Source organism: Charadrius vociferus, unplaced genomic scaffold, assembly GCF_000708025.1.
Source record: "Charadrius vociferus isolate BGI_N301 unplaced genomic scaffold, ASM70802v2 scaffold14, whole genome shotgun sequence".
Taxonomy (NCBI): domain Eukaryota; kingdom Metazoa; phylum Chordata; class Aves; order Charadriiformes; family Charadriidae; genus Charadrius; species Charadrius vociferus.
This window is the reverse complement of record NW_009648876.1, coordinates 11,000,374-11,021,690: the sequence shown is the minus strand read 5'-3', so window position 1 is coordinate 11,021,690 and position 21,317 is coordinate 11,000,374. Positions and strand designations below refer to the sequence as shown.

Genomic DNA, 21,317 nt, shown 5'->3' with positions numbered 1-21,317 from the left:
TTTCCCTGCCCTGAGCGGGGGTGAGAGGGCTTTGTTAACGAGCTGCCGCGTCTCCCGCAAGGCTCAGGAGCGCAGCTTCCGCGGCTGCCCCGCAACGCCGACTTTCTCGGAGGTGGAGGCTTCCTTAAAAAACGCGTAAAAGGGCCCCGTAGTCTAGACGAGCTGAAAAATAAGAAGTCAAGAAATTGCGCTTCGACTAATTGCCTTTGGCCGGGAGGTATCTGGCGTTAAGGGGGGAGTTTGTTGACAGATCTCTGTGTGGGCGTTTGCTTTGAGAGAAAGGAAGGGGGAGTCGTTGGCACTAAGGGCGCGTTTTCTTTTTCTGCTCTGTAGTGGCAGAAAGAATACACAGTAGTATGTGACATTGCTGTTGGAGAATGGGCATTGTCATACATTCCTGTTCAAACAAGATGTGAATGTGGATGAGTTTAGCATCATATTTTATAGGGGTCTTCCAGAATGCCAAGATAGCTCACGTTGCTTTTGCACCTGTAATCTCAGAAGTTACTGCACTAAGGTTTATGATTACAATACTCAAATTTCATAAATTGTTTCGTCATCTGCATAGAGTGATTGCAGAGAAAGTAATAATTTAGTAGTAGACTCGAGCATGGTTGAGTGTGACTGAGTGAAATTATCAGAATTAACTTCTTATGTCTCTGTTTGTTTTGATGGCTGTTTGGATATGCAGTTTTTTACCAGCTCCAACCCAGCTGTCTCAAGACCAGCTAGAACTAGAAGAAAGAGCAAGAGCTCAAAGATCTAGGCAGACTGCTCTAGTCTCATCACGACGGGAACCTCCCCCATACGGGTACCGGAAAGGATGGATACCACGAGTGCTAGAGGTAGATATTTAAATTCAGACTGTAGTAGTGTGTCTGCTTAATGGGGAAAAAAGTATATTTTCTGGAGTAGAAATAAACTTTGAGCATCTTGAGTTGTGCAAAGCCTTACCACATGCAGAATTTCCATCCAGACAGATGGGTATATTCTTGGGTTGGGGGAAATTGTTCTAGTCACCAGATGACTGAAAATGTTTAATGGTAAACAGGATGTTATAAGGATTCTGTCCTTCAGAGATTATTATATTGTAATATGGAAATAGGTCTGTGGTCATCTTACAATCTGTGAAGGCAAAGATCCTCTGAGAAAGACATCTGTATTGTGCTGCTGTCATTATTTGTTAAATACACGTTCCAGATTATAACTGGAATAAGCGAACACATGTATATTGGAGAACAGAGCGATCATGTGTATTCTGTTCTTAGTGTAACAAAAGATAGCTGCTAGTGGGGGAGAAAATTGTTAAGACTTGGAAGGAAAACATAAAAACTTGTTAGGTGTTCATTGTATAAGTATGTTACTGGCAAAAGGGTTTTGGACAATGTTGTGTGTATTTGGCTGTAATCCTTGCCAGTTTAACGTAATTTCAACTGGAAATGTAGATAGGCAGAAGGGAAGATACAGGTGCATAGCTCTGATTACAAAACTGTTTTAGTACAGTTTCTCACTGTGAGCCACAAAACCTTGCAGATTTTGAAATGCTACTTGACATAACATCTGAGACCTGCTGTTATGAGTCAGAAGCCAGTGCTCTCAGGACAAGACATGCTGTTGAGGTTTCGATACAGTATTTCATGTGTGATCCTGCACTGTCCCCAAATGCCATCCTTTCCTGAGCTAGTAACAGCCTTACTTTCTATGTTTGAGTCCCATTTTTATAAAGATTGATCCAATACTGTACTATGGTGATCCATTAGTGCTAGGTAAGGTGACTTTAAATAGTAGTTCCAGTGGTTCCCTAAAATAAAATACCTTTATTTAAGTTCAGCATTTTAAAAATGATATGATGTTAAAAAGTAAACCTTCATCATACCCAATGTAGGGTTCCCTTCATACACTGTTGATTACTAAAGTTACTATTTTAGTGCTTATTCTTTCTAAATGTTAGCAAAAGAACTTCTTAAGAAGTCAGGTGATGAAGGTTTTCAAAGAGTTTCCAGCATCAATGGGCAACAAAGTGAGGCACATCTCAAAAAGACTGTTAAGGACTCCTTTCTGCTTCATAAACGTGCAGATTCTTCAAGAGTGATAAATGTTTCCAAAGCATAATGTTTGTCCACTGATCTCAGAATGCCATCATTGGAAAAACCAAAATCTGTTCTTAATAGATCGAGAGTTATACAAAAAATTTTGAGAAATGACTGACTTTTGTTCTGGCTAATACTTTAACACTGATTCTGTAACTAATTGATGAATGTGGGACATCCAGAGGAAGACTTTAAATACCTGAAGCTGTATTTCAGTGAGCACTTTAGGATGGCATTAGCATGTTCTTCTTTGGAAGGAAGTGTTCTGTTCATTTATTCCAGCCTCAGTCCATGCTCTGGTGGCATTGGTGTTAACCGTTTGGTCACATGGTGAACACAGAGGGAGATCAGGCTACCTAAAGAACCAGATTGAAGAAGAACAAGAACAGGTTTCTTACCAGACTCCACATAAGCACTGCCATTGCAACAGAGGGAGGGGGAGATGCTCGTGCTGCTTTAAGCAAATGCTGACTCTGAAGAATTGCACTTGAAACTGTAGCCTGAAGTTGTTTTATGAATAGTACCAGTTCTGTGCATCCTCAGTGTTACTGAGTCAGCATGGTCTGCTTTAAGAGGTCTTTTGGTTATCTGTTCATTAAATGCTTTTACAGCAACACATTGAACAGGAGAGGAAACAAACTTTAAGGATATTGGGCTGTTGGGTGCTGGCCCAGTTTTCAATGTGTTCACATGTCAAAGTAAGGAAATGGGATAGCTTGGCATTCATGCCATTGTAAAGCTATGAGCGACACGCTTCGAAAGGAGTGGAAAGGTTTTTTAAATTCTTCACGTCGTTATGGTGTGAAAAGCGACAAATAACCAGTGGAAATCTTCATTAAAAATGCTGCTCGTGTAATTTTAGTATTTCCACAGTTGCTTTATTACAGAAGGTAATTTTTGGAAGTTCTAATTAATAACTCACATGTGAATTAAATACTTAATCATGTATTGTCTGTAGCATAGTAGTACTTGCACGTTCTAGTCAGTGATATGGGCTCTTGCTCTGCACAGGGAATAATTACTGCAAGATGTCTATGCACTTCAGTGTCTTTTATTTTAATGAGTGTAAGTTCTCTAGTCCATTGCTCTCTTACCAGCTAAAATAATCAGCTAAGAGCATTCTGGCAATGTTTCATTACGTTAAAATCAATCCACTCTTGCATTTCCTGCCCGTGCAAATAATAATCATGTTTTTGTTACTCAGTCGTTCACTACTTTTTCCTTTGTGTAGGATTTTGGAGATGGGGGTGCTTTCCCAGAAATTCATGTGGCCCAATATCCATTGGATATGGGCCGAAAGAAGAAAATGTCCAATGCTTTGGCTGTTCAGGTGGATGCAGAAGGAAAAATAAAATATGATGCAATTGCTCGACAAGGACAATCAAAGGACAAGGTAATATTTCTTCAAATATGTAGACTGGCATGTATACCTGGAAAAGTTGTATGTACACATTGCATATACTTAAACTCATTGGTCTGGCATTAGCCAAATGGATTGCGTTCTATTCTCTTACAGTTTAAGAACTGAAATAATGTCAGACAAACATGAGCATTTTGACAGGGATCACTCTGTGATCTTCTTTGTTAGGTAATTAAAAGGTAAGGCAAAAATGGTGAGAGTCTCTACATAAAGCTTACTTGATAGTTTAGCAGCTTTCATTAGCTTTCAAATGAAGGCAAGAAACTGAAAACAGGCCTGATCACAGACAGCCACATTTCAGTGGTGCTGAAAACAGGCCTGATCACAGACAGCCGCATTTCAGTGGGGGGGTGGGGGGTGAAAGAAAACACAGTTTAGCTTTCACAGTACTACACCTTGTGGCTTACCAATTTAACATTTGAAGCTTCTGGCTGCTTTCAGTATTGCTGGGTGCTCTTTTTTTTTTTATTTTTTTTTCCCCTTTTTTTTTAATTGCAGCAAGAAAGTGTTGCCAGCAGTTATACTCCAAAATTCTTGTGCTAAGTTCATTGATGGCAAGATTCTCATCGAGTTTAATGGGAACCAACTTCAATTTTCTGTGTACAGTAGCGTTTCTGAAAATAAAGATATGACACTTTATCTTGAAGTCCTAACTAGTATTGAGGAAACCAGATACTTGGGTCTCCGAAGTCCACTTTGAGGAGTATCTACATCTGCCTTTTCAAATGTAACGAAGTGGACTACATTAAAATTTTAATTCTTTTAAGGAGGTGTTGGGGTCTGGAAAACTGTGGAGGCATGATCAAGTGTATGACAAGATGCTTGTTATAGCAAGCATCTCCAGTAAAGACTAGAGTAACCTAAATTAAATCTAAAAAGAGGGTTAACTGCAAGGGGTGTTTCAGTTAATAGATATGAATAGTAGTTTTCAAAATAATTTGACTTCTCCATCTTTAGGATGCCTTGAAAAGCTCATGGGTATGTAATATGCCCTGTGTCTTACTGCAAATGAGGAAGGGAGAAAACCTATCTAAACAGAAAAACAAAAGGTGAACTTTACCTCTCAAAAAAAATAGGGTGAGCATTCTAAGAATGTCAGGGGAAATCTTATTTTTTAAACAGATAATTTTTTTTCAGTGTTTTAAATTGATCCTACAGTTGCCGAAGTTGCAGAATGATAATACCAGTAGGGTTTTATATTTAACTAATACTCTCTTGAGTGTCAAAAAAGTGTCACATGTTGTACATCCTTGTCCTGTGTGTCATAAATTACTGCAGTACCTTTGAAAAAAAAGATTTCAAATCAAACTCCATGCTGTCATGCAGTAGAAAGTAGCCAGACTAACCAGAAACAACAGCAGTGGCAATATTTTTATTGAGGAAACTTTCACTGGGGTTCCCTCAGACTTTGTGTAGTCTCTTGAATTATTTGTCAAGAGGAAGCTGCTAAAATATTAATTACACTTGAAGAATTTTGTGACTAAATATTTGATACTTTATACTAAATAGAAATTTGACTTATCCCAAAGCATAAAAAATAATTTGGAGTGGATAAATAGACAAGAAGTAATAATCATACTGGTTTGGAGGAAACTGTAGGGGCAAATGAGAAGCAAAAAAAAAAAAAAATAAAGTTAGTGTAGTTAAACCCTCATTTTTAGAACTTGTCAAATACATCTTTACCTACCTGATCAGATTTAACTTGCACATAATAGAACTGTTCAGATTGGGATCTAAGTATATTTGAAAAAGAACTAGAAATGATCACAGGCTTTAGGCAAAAATTACTAATCTTTCGCTGTGCCTTATTTGGTTCAGAGTTAGGAAAATTCTTAGAGCAGGTAAAGTTAAATTTAACCTGTTAACATTTGTCATATTTGATTCATGAAGATCTGTACCAGCATTCATTCACTTTCCATATGGCACCTATAATGAAGCAGTAATGTTCACGTTTTGTAGCCATACTTACCAGGATGGAAGAGATGTGTGGCTTTCCCAAAACTGGGCTGTGTAGAACTGGAATTAGGGTTTTCTAACCCTAAGCTCTGCCTTCTGAGTCAGCTTGATTCTGATTGCATCCAGCTGTATGTAAATGCTGTGACTAAAGATGAAGTATTGTGATTCAAGGGGGAGTAAAACTAGGGGAGAATTAGATATTTGAATCAATGTCACTGGAAGTAGCAGAACTACTGTTGCTTGGTTGTTGGTTTTTTGGGGTGGTTTTTTTTTTTCAGGAGAGAGAATGTATTGGCAAAAATGTCATAGGGCGCAATTGTTCAGTGATCTATATTGAGTTGAATAATGTGGAATGTTTTCTGTAAGAGAGAACTTCTGATAGTACAGTGCCAGTAGGATTACATACAGAAGTCTCATTATACTGAGAGCTGCAGTCATAATTCAAACTTTTCTGCAATCTTAATTCTTAGAGCTAACTGAAACAGATACTTAGCAGCCTGCCAGAAATGAGTTTCTGATCCTATTCTGTGAGCTACTTGTTTGGTCTGAGTTAAGAAGCAAATTTTGCTTTTGCTACAGCTTATGGATTTTTTTGAAGTTGAATTTAGTATTCTGCCTTCTTGTAGAGGCAGCAGTTCCATTACCCAGACCCTATATCTAGATGGTTTGTCAGCAGTTTCTACTGTTGCAGTGGTTCATCTCTCTTGCATCTGTTGCTTCAGAGAATTTTCCTTGAAAAATGCTGACATAAACGAGATAGTCTGACAGGCCTCCTGGTGGGGGCTGGCAGAAAGTCTGCTAGACAGGAAATGCTGGATAACGTTGACTAACCTCGATGCACGACCTTATGGATTCAAGGATGGGGTTCCGTCTGGTTGTCCAGATGAAGGATTTCCAGCATTAGCCGTGTGGTTAGGTCTTGTGCTGCTATAGATTCTTCCAATACTTTCTCTACTCGCATGACTAAAAGCCAGGCTAAAATAATGCATCAATAATTAATATATTTTGATGAGACTGATGCTCTGTCCTCTTATTGGGAAAATAAGGACCTATAATTGCTTCCTGTGTTTTTATTAAGACAGAAGAGAGTAAAATCAAGGAATGGAACTATTAGGTCCATTACTTTTTTTCTGGCAAGGATGATTTTTCTGGGTGGGAGTTGGATTTCTTCTTGGTGGCCTAAGGCTGCAGCTTAGATGTTAAAGGAGAAAAGCAGAACCACAAATCTTGCCTACAGTTTTTTTTCTCAAGATTGTGAATTCAGTTGAAGCATTTACAAGAGAGTAGTTCCATTGTTGAAGGAACTCCTGTCATTTGGGGTGGTTAGATCAAGGTTCTCTTGATCAAGGTTCTCTAATCAATATAACAAAAATAATCAAAAGTACTCTTTACTCATAATGTGTTTACCTTTGTGGTAGAGCTGGGTTTGAGAGCTTATCGCCAGCTTTTTCTCTAGTGTGTATGTCAGGCTTACAACCAGGTAATTGTAATGACTTCTAAAATGTTATATGCTTCATGTGGAGAAACCATTCTTTGACAAGGAAGGTGCTTGATTGTAGCTTCTTGATTTATACATAGGATTGGTGAGTGCTGTACAGGGCTATTCTGGATATATAGAATAAAATATGTCAAGGGGAGAGATTTGTATGTTAAAAATAAAGAAATTTGCGTCTATCAGGTGTCTTGTGGAACTCTGAATGTGATTGATGTCTAAATCCTACTATAAGCACAACTAGTTAGGTAAGATTTTTCTCTTTCTGATGGCAGTGGCATGTGGTTTTCTATTTGCTGCCTGTTAACGCTGCCCCAGCCAGAGAGGGAATCATGTAGCTGTATCAAAAATTGAGCATTTCGTTTCTGCCTAGAAGGAGATTCTGCTTTTCAGTAGCAATCAAAATGAAATATCTGAAACACAGGCTGGTGCTTCCTTTTAAATTTCATAGATGAGAAATGGTAGTGGATAGAGATACTACAATATCAAACAAACCCAGTCTCCTCTTTATCTTAGATTAATAAAATGTGTCAACATTACTGTTAAAATAAGGTAAACATCTAGAAAAACAACACAGTGCAACATCTTTTTACCTGCCCGTCTAGATCACCTCAAAAAAGGATTCCAGTTAAAACATGCAAGTGTATGAAGTTTTTGATGGAGACAAATTTTTTTTGTGTGTTTTCAGGCTAGTTTAATGTATATTACGGATTTCTTCCATATTAATTCAGCTTGCTATTTACATACAATACTTTAGGGTTTAAATAGCTCGTGTAGCTCATTTGTACCTCAGTGTACTGTACGTTTTAGAGCACTTTTTAGACTTTTTTATTTTCTTTTTTTATCTTCTGAGATTCACTGAGCTCATTCAGCATACTTTGTTCTTCATGCAGCAAGACACTTGGACTTAAGAGTTAATTACCTTAGAGGAACACAGCTCTTCAGCTGTCTTTCATTCAGCATCTGAGGAGCTAGGATATTATTTATACTAATTCAGAGGATGAAAAATTTAGCAGTGAAGGCTGAGAAGCAGTAAATGGCTCTTGTATGACAAATTAATGGTGAGGCTAAAAGTCAGTTTCATAGTTGGACATGCACTTTATAATATACTTGAAATAATAGTTGTAATGACTTTTAACCCTTTGAACTAAGACTTTCTGATGTTATTTTGTTGGACACATGTGAAGCATTAATGCAATACAATACATTTTTTTCCCTGTAGCCATGTAATAGTGTTCTTTCCCTGTATTTAAAATTGGGGCTTAAAGCTAGTGACAGCTAGCTGCACGTTGTATGAGGACTGAAGTACCTATATAAGGGAAAGTGTCAAGAACAGACTTCTCAAGCATTTATTTTTTTCGAGAAGATAGGAAATACAATGAAATGAAAACAATCCAGATGCTGGAAAAGACTTGTATCAAATCCTTAAGTAATCCTTGAAAACAGAAGTACAAAGGTGGATTTTTTTTGTCTGTCTTGGGGACCCTGAAAAAGGAAAAGAGTAGGAAAAGGAAGCAGGAAACTGGTGTCTAATCCCAGCTTTGAGAGTGATTTACATCATTGCACGTAATCAAATTGCTTTTCATTGATTATTCCACTTGTAAAATGGGGTTCAGAGTATATTCTTTTGTTCTATGGGAGTCATTGAAAAATATGTTATTGTAATGCATTTAGAGGTGTACACAGTTTTCATTAGTACCTAAAGTATAATCTAGGCCAGAATATTTCCTTTGATATATGTATGCTTATTCCTGTATACTAGCGCTAATAAAATATGTCTTACAGGTTATTTATAGCAAATACACAGATCTTGTGCCAAAAGAGGTCATGAATGTGGATGATCCTGAACTGCAAAGACCGGACGAGGAAGCAATTAGAGAGGTATTATATGCACTGATGTACCTAGTTATCAGTAGTATACTGTATGTCTTACATATGTGATGAGATGCATCCTGTGGTATTTTTGTCTTCAGATAACAGAGAAGACAAGAGCAGCCTTGGAGAAATCGGTCTCCCAAAAAGTTGCAGCAGCCATGCCGGTTCGAGCAGCTGACAAACTAGCTCCTGCACAGTACATTCGGTACGTAGTGCTGGTGTGTGTTTAAGACGTTATATATAAAATTGATTAAAGTTGCGATATTCCTTGAATTTTTGAGAACAGAAATTCCTCTTGAATTCTGTTCTTCTGGAAGCAAGATGAAACTGGCTTAAGTATTTTGAATTAACCCATTGATGAATAACCTGATTTGAAGTGTGTTGAAATATGTCTTAACATGTCACGTGTTGTGGCACTTTGTGGAGGGGTTATTGTTTTAGCAGCAAAATACAGATTTGTCAGGGAGCACTATTAATGATGTTGCCTTGAAAACAGAATCTTTACGGGGAGTTTCAAGCCAAGGGGAGGCATGTAACAAAGTTCTTCCTTCATATAAAATGAGCAATTCAATTTACTAGGAGGATGGTACTCATTTATGATGATTTTCTGCTGCAAACGCAGGAAAATTCCAAGGCAGGGTTAGACTTGGCCTAAGGTGAATTCTGAAAAAAGTACGTGAAGAGGTTCGTAATAACCAGTAAGTAGTCACTAGGGATTCACAGACATAGGTAAAGAGTATTGTGACGTGCTCTGTGTACTCTGTTAGTTCCTTTCTTCTACTTCAGAGTCTTGGTTGAAACAGGAGAATATAGCCCTGGGAAGATACGTTCTGCTGGTGTAATTGATTCTCTGCATTCAGTCCAGTATCCTCTGTGCAGTTAACTGCTCTTGGCATTCACAGCGGAAAAGTCTTAAACTGGTGTGGATAAAATGAAAATTCAGTTAGAGCAGTGAAATGAGTAAAAATGGAGGTGGGCAATGAATATCTAGCTGTGTGCAGAGAACTGAGTGCTTTGATTATTTTATTCAGGTACACACCATCTCAGCAAGGCGTTGCCTTCAACTCTGGAGCAAAACAGAGAGTTATTCGGATGGTGGAAATGCAGAAGGACCCTATGGAGCCTCCAAGATTCAAGTAACTATTCAAAACTTGTTCATGGCAAATAGAAGATTCTGAAGTGTAGTTCCATACAACATGCTGATTGTAATTGTTTTCTTAATTGTTCAGAATCAACAAGAAGATTCCACGTGGACCGCCTTCTCCTCCAGCACCTGTAATGCATTCTCCTAGTAGAAAGGTATGAAATGCCATAGCTGTTCTCCGTTTTGAATTCTAGATGACTTCACAAATTCCACTGATCTAGTTCGCTTCTGTGCACCTTCGCTTTCTTTTGATGTGATGTTAAGCAATAAACTTGGGGCCCGGTGCAGTCTTCTTTGTTTGTTAGTTTGGGCAGTTCTGAAAGTAGCTCTCTTTGTGTACCTTGTCAAAGATTTAGTAGATTTCCTGTATGGAAATCTTATGCAGGGCTGTGTTGCTGGAGTTGTTCATGGCATAGATTTGTTGACTGAGGCTTTAGCCTTGGTACACTGATGCTGCTTTTACACAACTCTATTAAACTAAGACTTAATAATGCTCACTTGTGTTAGTAAGGATTAGCTCCTTCTGGGAGATGAGCGTAGTGGTGGTTCATCAGTTTCCTACAGCTTGAACTGCTATTAAGTGTGTAAATGTTTAACAAGCTGGCTGTGAGTTCTGGCCTGTGTGATGAAAGTTTTAAGAGGATGGCTGAAAAGCTGTCGTGACTTTATTCAATGTTGGCAAAGGTACTGTGCAGAAATGAACATATTGCTGCTGAGAAGAAGGGTTTTTTGTAGTAATGTCCTGAACTTTGTGATTTTAATTTATTTCACTAGTTTCATAGCTACCTTTGAGAAAGAAAACAGTATTTCCTTTTGCTGTAAATCTAAAGATGACTTTGCTTCTTCTCTTAAATCAGATGACTGTGAAAGAGCAGCAAGAGTGGAAAATTCCTCCATGCATTTCAAACTGGAAAAATGCAAAGGTAATTAAGTTGTCATAAATTCAGCTTTCTAATGTTGTACTGTGCTGGGAGACTTCTGTGAATGATTTAAGCTTGAATAATACTGGTTTTAAACCTCTAGAGTTAGGTAAACTGGCTGCTTCCAGCATGGAGAACAAATGATTGTACAATTCAGTTTTTATCTCTTTGGCATATAAGGGTTGTCAAATTGACAGGAGTATAGAACTGAGAGAGAACATATTACTTCATGGCAGAGATTATGCATTTTGAGAGGAAAATCGGCATTAGTTAAAATCCCCATAATAGTGCGGTATGTGGAATCTGAAACCAAAGTCCCTGGAGCTCACAGAGTAAAGCCATCTAAACTGAAAAAGGAAAGGATAATTTATAGAAAACCAAGCATATTTCTTTTCAATGCTGCAGTCCAAATTTTTGGAAAGTTCTCCTTGTTGCATTCTTTCACTAACTAATTTTCATCACTGGTTAGCTTAGCTATTTTTATTCCTTGTTTGAGTAGGTGTCTCCTGTCCCTTTTGAGTTTTATCAGCCAGGAAGTTTATGTTCAGAGAGAAGGGATAATTTATAATTTGCTGCAGTAACTGGTCTAATCGTTTTCAAACTTAGCAAGCTGTTGTCGTGAGGCAGCCTCTTCAAATGGAGGAAGGAAAAGCTGCATGTTTGGATGTTACTTATTTTTTCTACCCCAGCACAGCTGTATAACTGGGACTGATGCTAATTAGTAGATCAAATTTTAGGTTACAGATGCTAAAACCAAAGCAAAAATTTTGTGGAGCTCGCTAAATAATCTTAAAATATCATCTATAAATAATTTTAGGTTTCAGCTTTTGAAAGCAAAATTAGCATTTAGTGTCTCTTGCTGGCAGCCCTTGCCACTTACTTTCTCATTTTGAATCAGCTAGCATCTTAACAGATATGAAAACAGTTTAGGGAAAACAATTTTTAAGCACAAATGGTAAAACAGCTTTGAGGCTGAGAAAGCTGTGATCTAGTTCTTAAAGCAAAGAGTGGACCTTATTGACCAAAAATTGTCGTTTGTACTCAGATGTAACTTGAAGGGAAATTGTGATTCGCATTTGGGGGGAGTATGGAATTCGAGTGAAGCTTAGTATTACGTGGAATGAATTTGAAGCATGTATAAAGAAGGTCCATTGAGGCGTATTAATGATGGGCTATGAGTTTTGGGTATGTTTTTGTTTTCCTACAAAATAAATGCAGTAAGGTTTGTTATTACAAATAAGTTAGTTTCTGTGATTAACTGCCTCTCTGTTTCAACTCTAGGGTTACACCATTCCGTTAGATAAGCGTCTGGCTGCGGATGGCAGAGGATTGCAGACTGTTCATATTAATGAAAACTTTGCCAAGCTTGCTGAGGCTCTCTATATAGCTGACAGAAAGGTCAGGTGGTTGTTTAAACTGTTTTGTTCCATGTAGTTTTACCTTCTTCATATGTTTATTTCCTTGGGAAAATCAGCTGTGAATAGGCTATAACTTTTTGATTTGTCCTGCTTCTTGGCTAACATAAAACAGAGATCTTATCCCCAATGCCTTTGAATCAGTGGCTCAGTGTGGGTTAAATTACTGGAAGTCATGGGTCTTGTTTCTCAGCTCTAATTGCTGTGGCTGTCTGGCTTTGAATTCCATCTTTGTGGCTTGATTCCTGCCCTGTTTACTGGATGACTCCATGACAGAAGATTTGCTTGCATCCCAGGTCTTTCTCTCTCTTTAACTTTGTCTTATGTGTGCAGGCCCGTGAGGCAGTAGAGATGCGTGCCCAGGTGGAGAGGAAGATGGCTCAGAAAGAAAAGGAGAAACATGAGGAAAAGCTCCGAGAAATGGCTCAGAAAGCCAGGGAGAGAAGAGCAGGGATCAAAACCCATGTTGAAAAAGGTACATTTCTTAAATTATTAAGATGCTATGGTTTTTCTTAGCACTCTCTGAAGTGTGGGTTTGGATAAACAACCTGAGAAAAAATAATACCTAAATATCAATTGTAATTTCTATGCCTGACATCTATTCTTCGCTTCTTTACTTGATCAGCCAATAAGTTTGTTAATTCATTGGCTGGTTTGATGGGATCTGGATTTGAACCTCACAGCAGTATGTCAGTCTGTACAGGTTTAGGACGTTGTTGAGAATTTCAGAGTTGTTAATGGATCAGTGCAAGTAATGGCTTTCATGGACTGTTCTAAACTAATTTATCTTTTTTGTTAGAAAAAGCTTGTTGCAGATGAAGAGCAACTTTGTTTACAAGAACTAAACCATCTTTAACTTTTCAAAGATGGTAAATGCAGTATTCTGTCTCTTGCAGAACTTGCAGTTCTGCTTGCCACTACACCCAAAATCTGCTAACCTAACTAAATCATAACCATTGTGATAGGTCTTATGTTTTGATTGAAATGACACCTCAAAGATGAAGATGCTGAACTTACAGAGCTGTTATGATCTCTCTAAAAGGTGGAGGATATGGTCATATAATGCTAAATCCTGCAGCTGGGATGGACTAAGCTCTTCCCAGCAGGCTGGAGACTGTCTGGCTAGAGAGAGCCACTGTGTTGAAAAGGACCTGAGAGTCCTAGCGGATAATATACTAAATGTCAGCCAGCAGAGTGCCCTGGCAGCAGTAATGCTAAGAGCATATCAAGCTGCATCCACAGGAGTGTAACGAGTAGGTCAAGGGAAGTAATGATTTCCTTTCACTGGTGACCCATTAGACTGCATCTGGAATACTGTGTGCAGTTATGGGCCCCCCAGGTACAAGATGGACTTTTATAAACCGAAGTGAGTTTGGTGGAGGGCCATCAAAATGGTCAGGGGCCTACAGTATCTGCCTAGTCAGGAGATAGTGAGAGAATGAAGCTTGTTCTGCCAGGAGAAGATGTGACTTTGGAGGGACACAATGGGAGCTTTCCCGTATCTACAAGTTGATCCTCAGAGCTCTTCACTAAGCTGCGTGGTAGGAGAATGAGAGAGCGGTCAAAAGTTGAAGCAGGAGGTTCCAACTACGTGCAAGGAGAAAAATTTTCATCGTGAGGACAAGCAGGAGTGGAACAAGTTGCCCAGGGAGGCTGTCAATCTCTGTCCTTAGAGGTTTTCCCCACCTGAGTCAGGGTAAAGCCCTGAGCAACCTGGTTTGAATTCACCATTGATCCTGCTTTCAGCAGGGGGTTGAACTACAAACACCCAGCCTGAGTGATTCTCTGATACTGAGTCACAGAATGTTCTTCAAAGCACTTAAATGCCTGTTTGTTTGAATGACGTTTTTACACTTAAGAGATAAAAGTATGATATGATGATCTGTAGGTGTTTTAGGATGTAATTCCTAGATGGACAAGTATTCTAAGCTCTTAAAAGTTGAGAAAACGTAGTTGTTGGATATATCGGCTTTAACTCTCCTGTCAAGGACAGTTAATTGGTTGTGGCATAAGAAAGCTGTGATTTTCCAGGTGTTCAGTTTGTTTAAAGGGTAACATTTTAAATAGTGCTATGGATCACTTCTCTTTTGTAAAAAGAATGCTGAATTGAATTACTATGCCAATGTCTGTGGCACACTTAATTCAAACTTCAAATATTTGTCTATAATGAGCAATCTTGCATTTGTTCAGAGGATGGAGAAGCTAGAGAAAGAGATGAAATCAGACATGACCGGCGCAAAGAGAGACAGCATGACAGAAATCTTTCAAGGGCAGCCCCTGACAAAAGGTGGGTCACAAAAGAAAGTCACAAAGTGCCTGTACTGGCATTGTCTTCCCCACTAGGGAAACTATTACATTGGGCTTCCTTTTGCTTCATATGAGTGCCCGAATTTTACCTTGTGGAGATATTCACTGATATGAAGCACTGTTCATTCATTTTATGAAATGGTATTACTGTGTCAGCATACTGCAGTGCTCTCTTCTAAATTTAGAATTTTCCAGATGAATGAAGGAGGGGGGATGTCTTGGTTTTGCGTGAGTTTTTCTTTAGCAGAATTTCAGTATATTTACATTTAAATAACATGTTGACAGCAAAGGTTGGAATCTGGATCCTGTAACTTCAGTGAGGCCAGAGTATCACTAATGCTTTTGTTTCTTGGAGCTGTTCATTTGAAGTAAGCTTAGGTTTATGAGTGTAGGCTGACGTATCGCCTTTGCCCAAGCCAGTGAGATTTCTGAGCATGAATGGTTTCTGGAGGCTTAAAATCTCTAATATCTTACAACTAGCTTGCTCGGCCTTCCCAGAATATAATTACACTGGTTCTTGTAAAAAATAAATACAACATTTTAGACCAAGTCAACTTGATGTAAATTGCAGATACTGGGAAGCAAATTTGAATGTAATGCCCAGCTGAACATAACTTCCCCAAATGTTTCTTTTGCCAGGAGACAAATTTTAAACGTTATCTAGTAAGGAAGGGCAACATCAAAATCTGGCTCCTGAGGCACATTGTTAGCAGCTAATACAGGATCGGGTTGCAGTTGAGCATGTCAACAAATATGGTTTACTGACCTAATAAAATTTTTAATTCAGGTCAAAGCTGCAGAGAAATGAGAACAGAGATATCAGTGAAGTTATTGCCCTCGGGGTACCCAACCCCAGGCCGTCCAATGAAATCCAGTACGACCAGAGGCTGTTCAACCAGAGCAAGGTAAAAATACCTTTTCACGGCTGTGTAGCTTTCTGTGAGAACATGCTCATCCTTCCTTAGTGGGTATGGCTAGAATAGTAAAGGGACACTATTCTCATGGTTGGTGTGGATACACTCTGAAAGAAGTCTCTACATAACTGATTAGGTCTCCTTTATCCATAGCTGATGCAAGAAAAATGGAATATTCTGAATGTGTAACTGGATTAAAATGATTTTGTTGTGTTTTTTTCTCACTGGGGAGTGGGGAGAAAGAAGCTATTTTGCCTCCAAGCTGCAGTGACCCCATTTTCTTGTGTTGTACAAATGTACTGACTGAGCAAGGGAAATTTGCTCTGAGAGAAGCAAGTAAATACTTTCTGTTCCCATTATTGCTTATGTTAAACGTCCTTCTGAAGATATAAATAGTTAACAGCAACATTAATTTTCCCTGAACTTTATACTATTCGGAGATGAGAAAGTAGATTAGCCTCCAGAAAGTCCCTGAATAGACCTGCAGTTTGTCAATCATTCTTTTTCACATCTCCAATGAAAGACTTGCAGGCAGAAGGAAAAGCTGATGAATCAAAAGTGAAGAACAAGCAGGCACTTCTACTTTCACAGTTTATATAAGCCTCTGTGTGATTTGGATCAGTCAGCTTAAATCATGTTTTCCAGAAATTCCAAATAATATATGCTTCTGTATGGTTGCACTTGGCTGTTATAGACAGCTGTACTTGCAGGGCAGACTGAAATGAGACGTTATTCTGAAATATGAATGGCCTGTAATCCTTTCTGGTGCTTTCTGGAAGAGTAGAATTGGCCCCAACCGAAGCTTGTAGTAATGATTGTGTCATATTTTCTGGCCTTAATCCCAGACCCAAAACCACTCATAGCCTAATGAAGTCCTTGAACTCATTTGAAATCAATAGTAAATCACACGATACCATCTTTGTGTATCTGTGTGACACCATCAGTGTATCTTGATGTTAAAATAAATTACCTCAAGTTTTGCAGGCTCATTTTTGTTACACTGCTGTTCTTTCTTCACAGGGTATGGACAGTGGCTTTGCTGGAGGAGAGGATGAAATTTACAATGTTTATGACCAGCCTTGGAGAAGTGGCAAGGATATGGCCCAAAACATCTACAGGCCAAGTAAAAATGTGGATAAGGATATGTATGGTGACGATCTAGAGGCTCGAATAAAGACCAATAGGTAAGAAAATAAAGTTAAGAAATATTCTTAATCAGTACTTTGAAGTTACAGTCAACTGATGATCACATCTTCTCCTGCAGGTTTGTTCCTGATAAAGAGTTTTCTAACTCGGACCGTAACACCAGAGGGAGGGGCAGAGATGGACCAGTTCAATTTGAGGAAGATCCATTTGGTTTGGACAAGTTTCTGGAAGAAGCTAAGCAACATGGTGGTTCTAAACGGCCATCGGATAGTAGCCGCCCTAAAGAACATGAGCATGAGAGCAAAAAGAGGAGGAAGGACTAAATGCCTCTGCTCCTTGAGAGGTAGAGAAATGGACTACAAGCTTGGACTTCATGCAAAAAGCATTTTTATTATCAGAGGGGGATGGTGTTTTAATGCGGCAGTTCACAACTCCAGTCGTGTGGATAAATATACACACACTAATTCTTCTACGTAGGACAGCTACCCCTGGAGAGTGGAGGAATGGAGACCACTTTGAAACATTTCACAAGGGAATTTAGCACTTTAGCAAGTGCTCCAACTTTGCTGATTCCCTGTTGCCCAGCATCTCAGGGTAAGAATGGAGCCCCTTCCTACAGCTTTAGTTTTTGTAGGTAGCTAAAGCTTTTACTTAATCTGTTAAAAGCTTTCCTGCTGTATGTAATTATTGTCTTACGCTGTAATGGATGCTAGGGAGTTTATGATTCACTGTTTCTTTAGTGTGGCTATACAGTTTTATTTGAATAAGGAGGGGGAAACAGCTGGATTCTGTTTTAAAACAAATACTCATTCATAGTTTCTCAGTAATCTTTATTTTAGTTTCTCTACATTTAGTGAAATAAAGCCTCCTTCCACCGCTCACTCACTTTGATTCCTTCTTTGACTGTGTCTTCTACGGGGCTGCTGTTTGAGAGCGAGCTGAAAACAATGGCAATTATTCAAATTAGTTAGGCAAGCAGGTTTGATATTTTTCATTTCTGGTCTTCTAAAACATTCGTATGGAAAGCGGAAGATGGGTTTACAGCCAGTTCAGTTTCACAAGCCATAACCACAAAGGCTAAGCTCCCGACGGGAAAGCTGAATATAATTTGCACAGCAATTGCTAGTCCTATCAGGCAAAATGCATCTTAAAAGCTTGTGCTTTCAAGTGGAACTAATAGAAGGTAACTGTCTAAACTGAGCCTAGAACAAAGTGGGAGAAGCGCTCATGTATTTTGCTTTTAGAGAAGCTTCCATTTTTGAAGAAGTGAAGAAAGCTAACTACTGCCTGCCTTCTGCTTTTTATTTCACTATAAAGCAGCGTCTTAGCTCTTGCACCTCTTCTGAGAGTATAATTCTGAAAGCCAAGGCAGTTATGGGAATGCACAGCTTCAAGAATAAAAAGCAGCAAAGTAAATTCCAAGAAATTGACACTAAATGCTCATCTATGCTATCGCTGGTACTTATTTGATAATTGCATACAGATAACATCCTAGTTATTTTCAGCCCAATTTATAAGGGATCAGCCTATTGCTTGGCCTGTCAGTTTAAGACTGAAGTCAGAAAACAGCTCCTTAATTTTGGCTTCCATTTTTGCACCACAGGTGTATCTCACAGGTCAAGCCCTCCTTAGCAATAGGTACTGAAGTAACCACAGCCAATGAAGACTTCTGCAGTGGTATGAACTATGTCAAGCAAAATACTTTATCACAATCGACATATGGCATCCCTGAAGGCTCTTGCCAATTCATCTTACTCTTACTGTCTCCTAGCATTGAAAGTATCAAAACAAGAAACTAGTTGTCAGAAGGATATTGAAGAATTCCTATCAGTTATTCAAAGACATGAATTGATCATGTCTGTTGTGCCAGCCTGCTTGTTGCTCATGGTTTCACGCTGTACTACTAGGTCTGAGGAGCTACGTCAGCTGAAGCACACGTTAAGTCTACAAGAAAATTCCCTTAGTAACGTGCACCTATTTAGTGATGCAAGTTTCTAATGATTTTGACGTGAGACCTGTTAATTTATTAATGCGTATGGGCAGCCATTGACTCACTACCCTTTTACCCTTATCTGTCAACATCACTGCATACTAAATGTTTTGAAAGCAGAGGGATAGCCATTTCTTTGCTCTATTTATTTGCTTCAGTGAAGCTAGATGATACAGTTGTCTGGCACTAACTGACCTGTCAATGACAGACACCTTTGTATGGGTACTAGACCAAAGGTTTTTAACAGGATACCATCCACTAATGCACTGAGATTGCTGAAGTGTCCTATTTTTTTCTTTACTAACACTTAAAACATTAGAGACATTAACTAAAAAAAAAAAAAACCCAAAAAAACTCCACTAAAGTTAATTTAAAGTTGTCTTGAACATACGAAAGCAGGCAGCTGATTTTTCCTGTACAAAACAATAGCTGAAGAAAAAAAAAAAGACATTTTCACTAAAGTTCAAAGCTGAGCTTTACTTTCTTTGTCATTTTCCTCCTGCCAATCAACGTCCAAATTAGATGTTGGAATCCACCTGCAGAAACCTGTATTACAAATAATAACTAGTTGCCTGGCAGTTTCTGCATAGCTTGACTGCATTCATATTTCTTTAGCTTAGCATAGTAGGAGGTTTTGATCTCTGTGGTATCAATATGATCTTGGACCCTAACTAGTTAAGCTGGGAGGGGGGGAATAAACAAGAGTGTTAATGATTTAAAAAACATTAAAAGCACAGCAAGTGGCAAAATGCTTAATCACACCTGGAACAAGTATCACAGTATTTTGGTGTTACTGTGTCCAACCAAAGGCAGAATTAAAGAGCTCAACTCATTACTTCATTAAAGGAATTAGCACATTACCTTGGCACCTTCAAGTATGTGGGAGTCCTTCTGAAACACATTCTGCACATCTTGTGGAGTTGAGAATTTAATCCAGCAATAACGTCTGTGAAAGCCTGTATCTTTGTCCTAGGTAGCAGTTTTAAAAAAATAAAATCCAATTACGGTAGAAAATATTCACATAGGCTGTTAAAAAACTTTCTACAGGTATTCAAGTTAAGGAAACTTGCTGTTTCAGAAACCTTTCTCACACTTCAAGACATTTACTCATTGACAGCATGCGGGGGCCTAGCAGAGGCTGTTCTGCATCCCTTTCTCTCAATTTGGGTCCTGCAATCATTAAAAAATTTTAAGATTTTAAGTTATAGTTGAAGACTGGAATAATACATAGCTGGTTGTTTCAAACTGCAGTAGTTATCTACTATTAAGCCAGTCACAACAGAACTGACATTTAAATGGTTGCCTGATTTGAAAATAAGCCTGCCACAGTACTTGAAAAGCATTCGGCAAGATAAAGCAGCTGCTTAAGACCCTAGGAAAGCAGGCGGCAATTTGAGATGACAAGCACTAACTGTACTGAAAAGAAAAAAAGTTACTTTTAAGAATAATTTGCCAGTCAGAAAAAAAAAGCTGTCAATAAAGAGGAAAAAATGCAGAAAATCTAGGATTCCAACTCTGATCCCCATCAGAGTTGACAACAGCTCTGCCAGTGAATGCAGTAATCATCAGGCATGACTGGCAGCACCTCCAAACACCAGTGAAGTTTTCACCCACAAGGTACTGTATGTAGTCACACTGCCCGGTTTCACTAAGTATCCTAGTGATGTCTTAATTAGGGTGTCTTATGCTGCTGGCAGAGTTTTGTACCTCTGGCAGTTTTAAGCATTAATGAACGCTCCTAAAGTAATCACTGAATCAAAACATACACACGTGCATCAGTTCAGCTTTAATCAGTGATGGAGGCAGGTTTACAGTAAGCTGCCAGCCTTCGCAATGAAGCAAGGCCCAAGGAACAGCACGTGGCAGGCAGACACCTAAGCTTTGGTGTTCAGAAATAACCAAACTATCTTTCTCCATTTCCAAACTAGTCCTCAATTGATAGTGAACCCATCAGCTCGCTAACTGGAGTTCACTACACGTTGAGCTTAATTTAATAGACATGGAGAAACAGGATCAGGCAGGAGAACCTCTACTCCTTCAGCAATGACCACAACAGAGTGGGAAAGGAAGACTTTTTGACTGTTCATCTCTAAGAAACTGCACTAGATACTATTATCGCTGACCTAGGGGCTCAGAAGGTAAACAACCAGCTTGGGAGCATCCTAAAGAGGTTGTGGTTTTTGTGTTAGCTCCACACTCTGGATGCGGTATGAACCCACCGTAGGAAGAGACCGTAAGTTCACATCCACACCTTTAGATTTTTTTAGGCCAGTGAGCCCAGGCACACAAAAACTTTATTCTCTGCCAGAAGAAAGAAAACAGGATGATAGAGAAGCTCAGAGCACTTTTAGGTCAATTATTCAGAAGTGGCAGCATCAACAGGGTCTGAGTGATGTGCTCTCCAAAGCTCTTTCAAAGCCAATGGAAACCACTAAGCTTCAAAGGGGCCTACAGCTCGCAGACAGGCGGCGGCACCCACTGGCAGAAGGGAATATGGGCGGAGAACACCGAAAACCTGACTAGAGTACAAGAGACTTCCAGAAAGCAGGTCCGAGGGAGCGGGGCGGGACGGACACGACACGGACGGACACCAGCCTCGGGGCAGGGCCCCGGGGGCAGGACCGACCCTGCCGGGGCCCGGCGAGCAC

General features: G+C 39.1%; 2 protein-coding genes across 2 annotated transcripts in view; one reads left to right on the top strand and one right to left on the bottom strand.

Annotated features, from left to right (window-relative positions):
- The first annotated feature begins 671 nt into the window (after positions 1 to 671).
- Positions 672 to 17,560, top strand: SNW1 (SNW domain containing 1). Its single transcript, XM_009887057.1, has 13 exons — positions 672 to 845; positions 3,322 to 3,483; positions 8,744 to 8,839; positions 8,932 to 9,038; positions 9,865 to 9,969; positions 10,063 to 10,132; positions 10,835 to 10,900; positions 12,179 to 12,295; positions 12,646 to 12,787; positions 14,503 to 14,599; positions 15,407 to 15,524; positions 16,554 to 16,717; positions 16,798 to 17,560. The coding sequence occupies exons 1-13, from the start codon at positions 672 to 674 to the stop codon at positions 17,000 to 17,002; spliced, it is 1,623 nt and encodes a 540-aa protein (XP_009885359.1). The 3' UTR covers positions 17,003 to 17,560.
- SLIRP (SRA stem-loop interacting RNA binding protein) overlaps positions 17,558 to 21,317 on the bottom strand; it is a 4,981-nt gene continuing 1,221 nt past the window's right edge. Inside the window, exons 2-3 of the mRNA XM_009887056.1 lie at positions 19,531 to 19,638; positions 17,558 to 17,617 (exon numbers count right to left, since the gene is read on the bottom strand). Coding sequence (XP_009885358.1) covers positions 17,558 to 17,617; positions 19,531 to 19,638 — 168 coding nt within the window. The remainder of the gene's footprint in view (positions 17,618 to 19,530; positions 19,639 to 21,317) is intronic.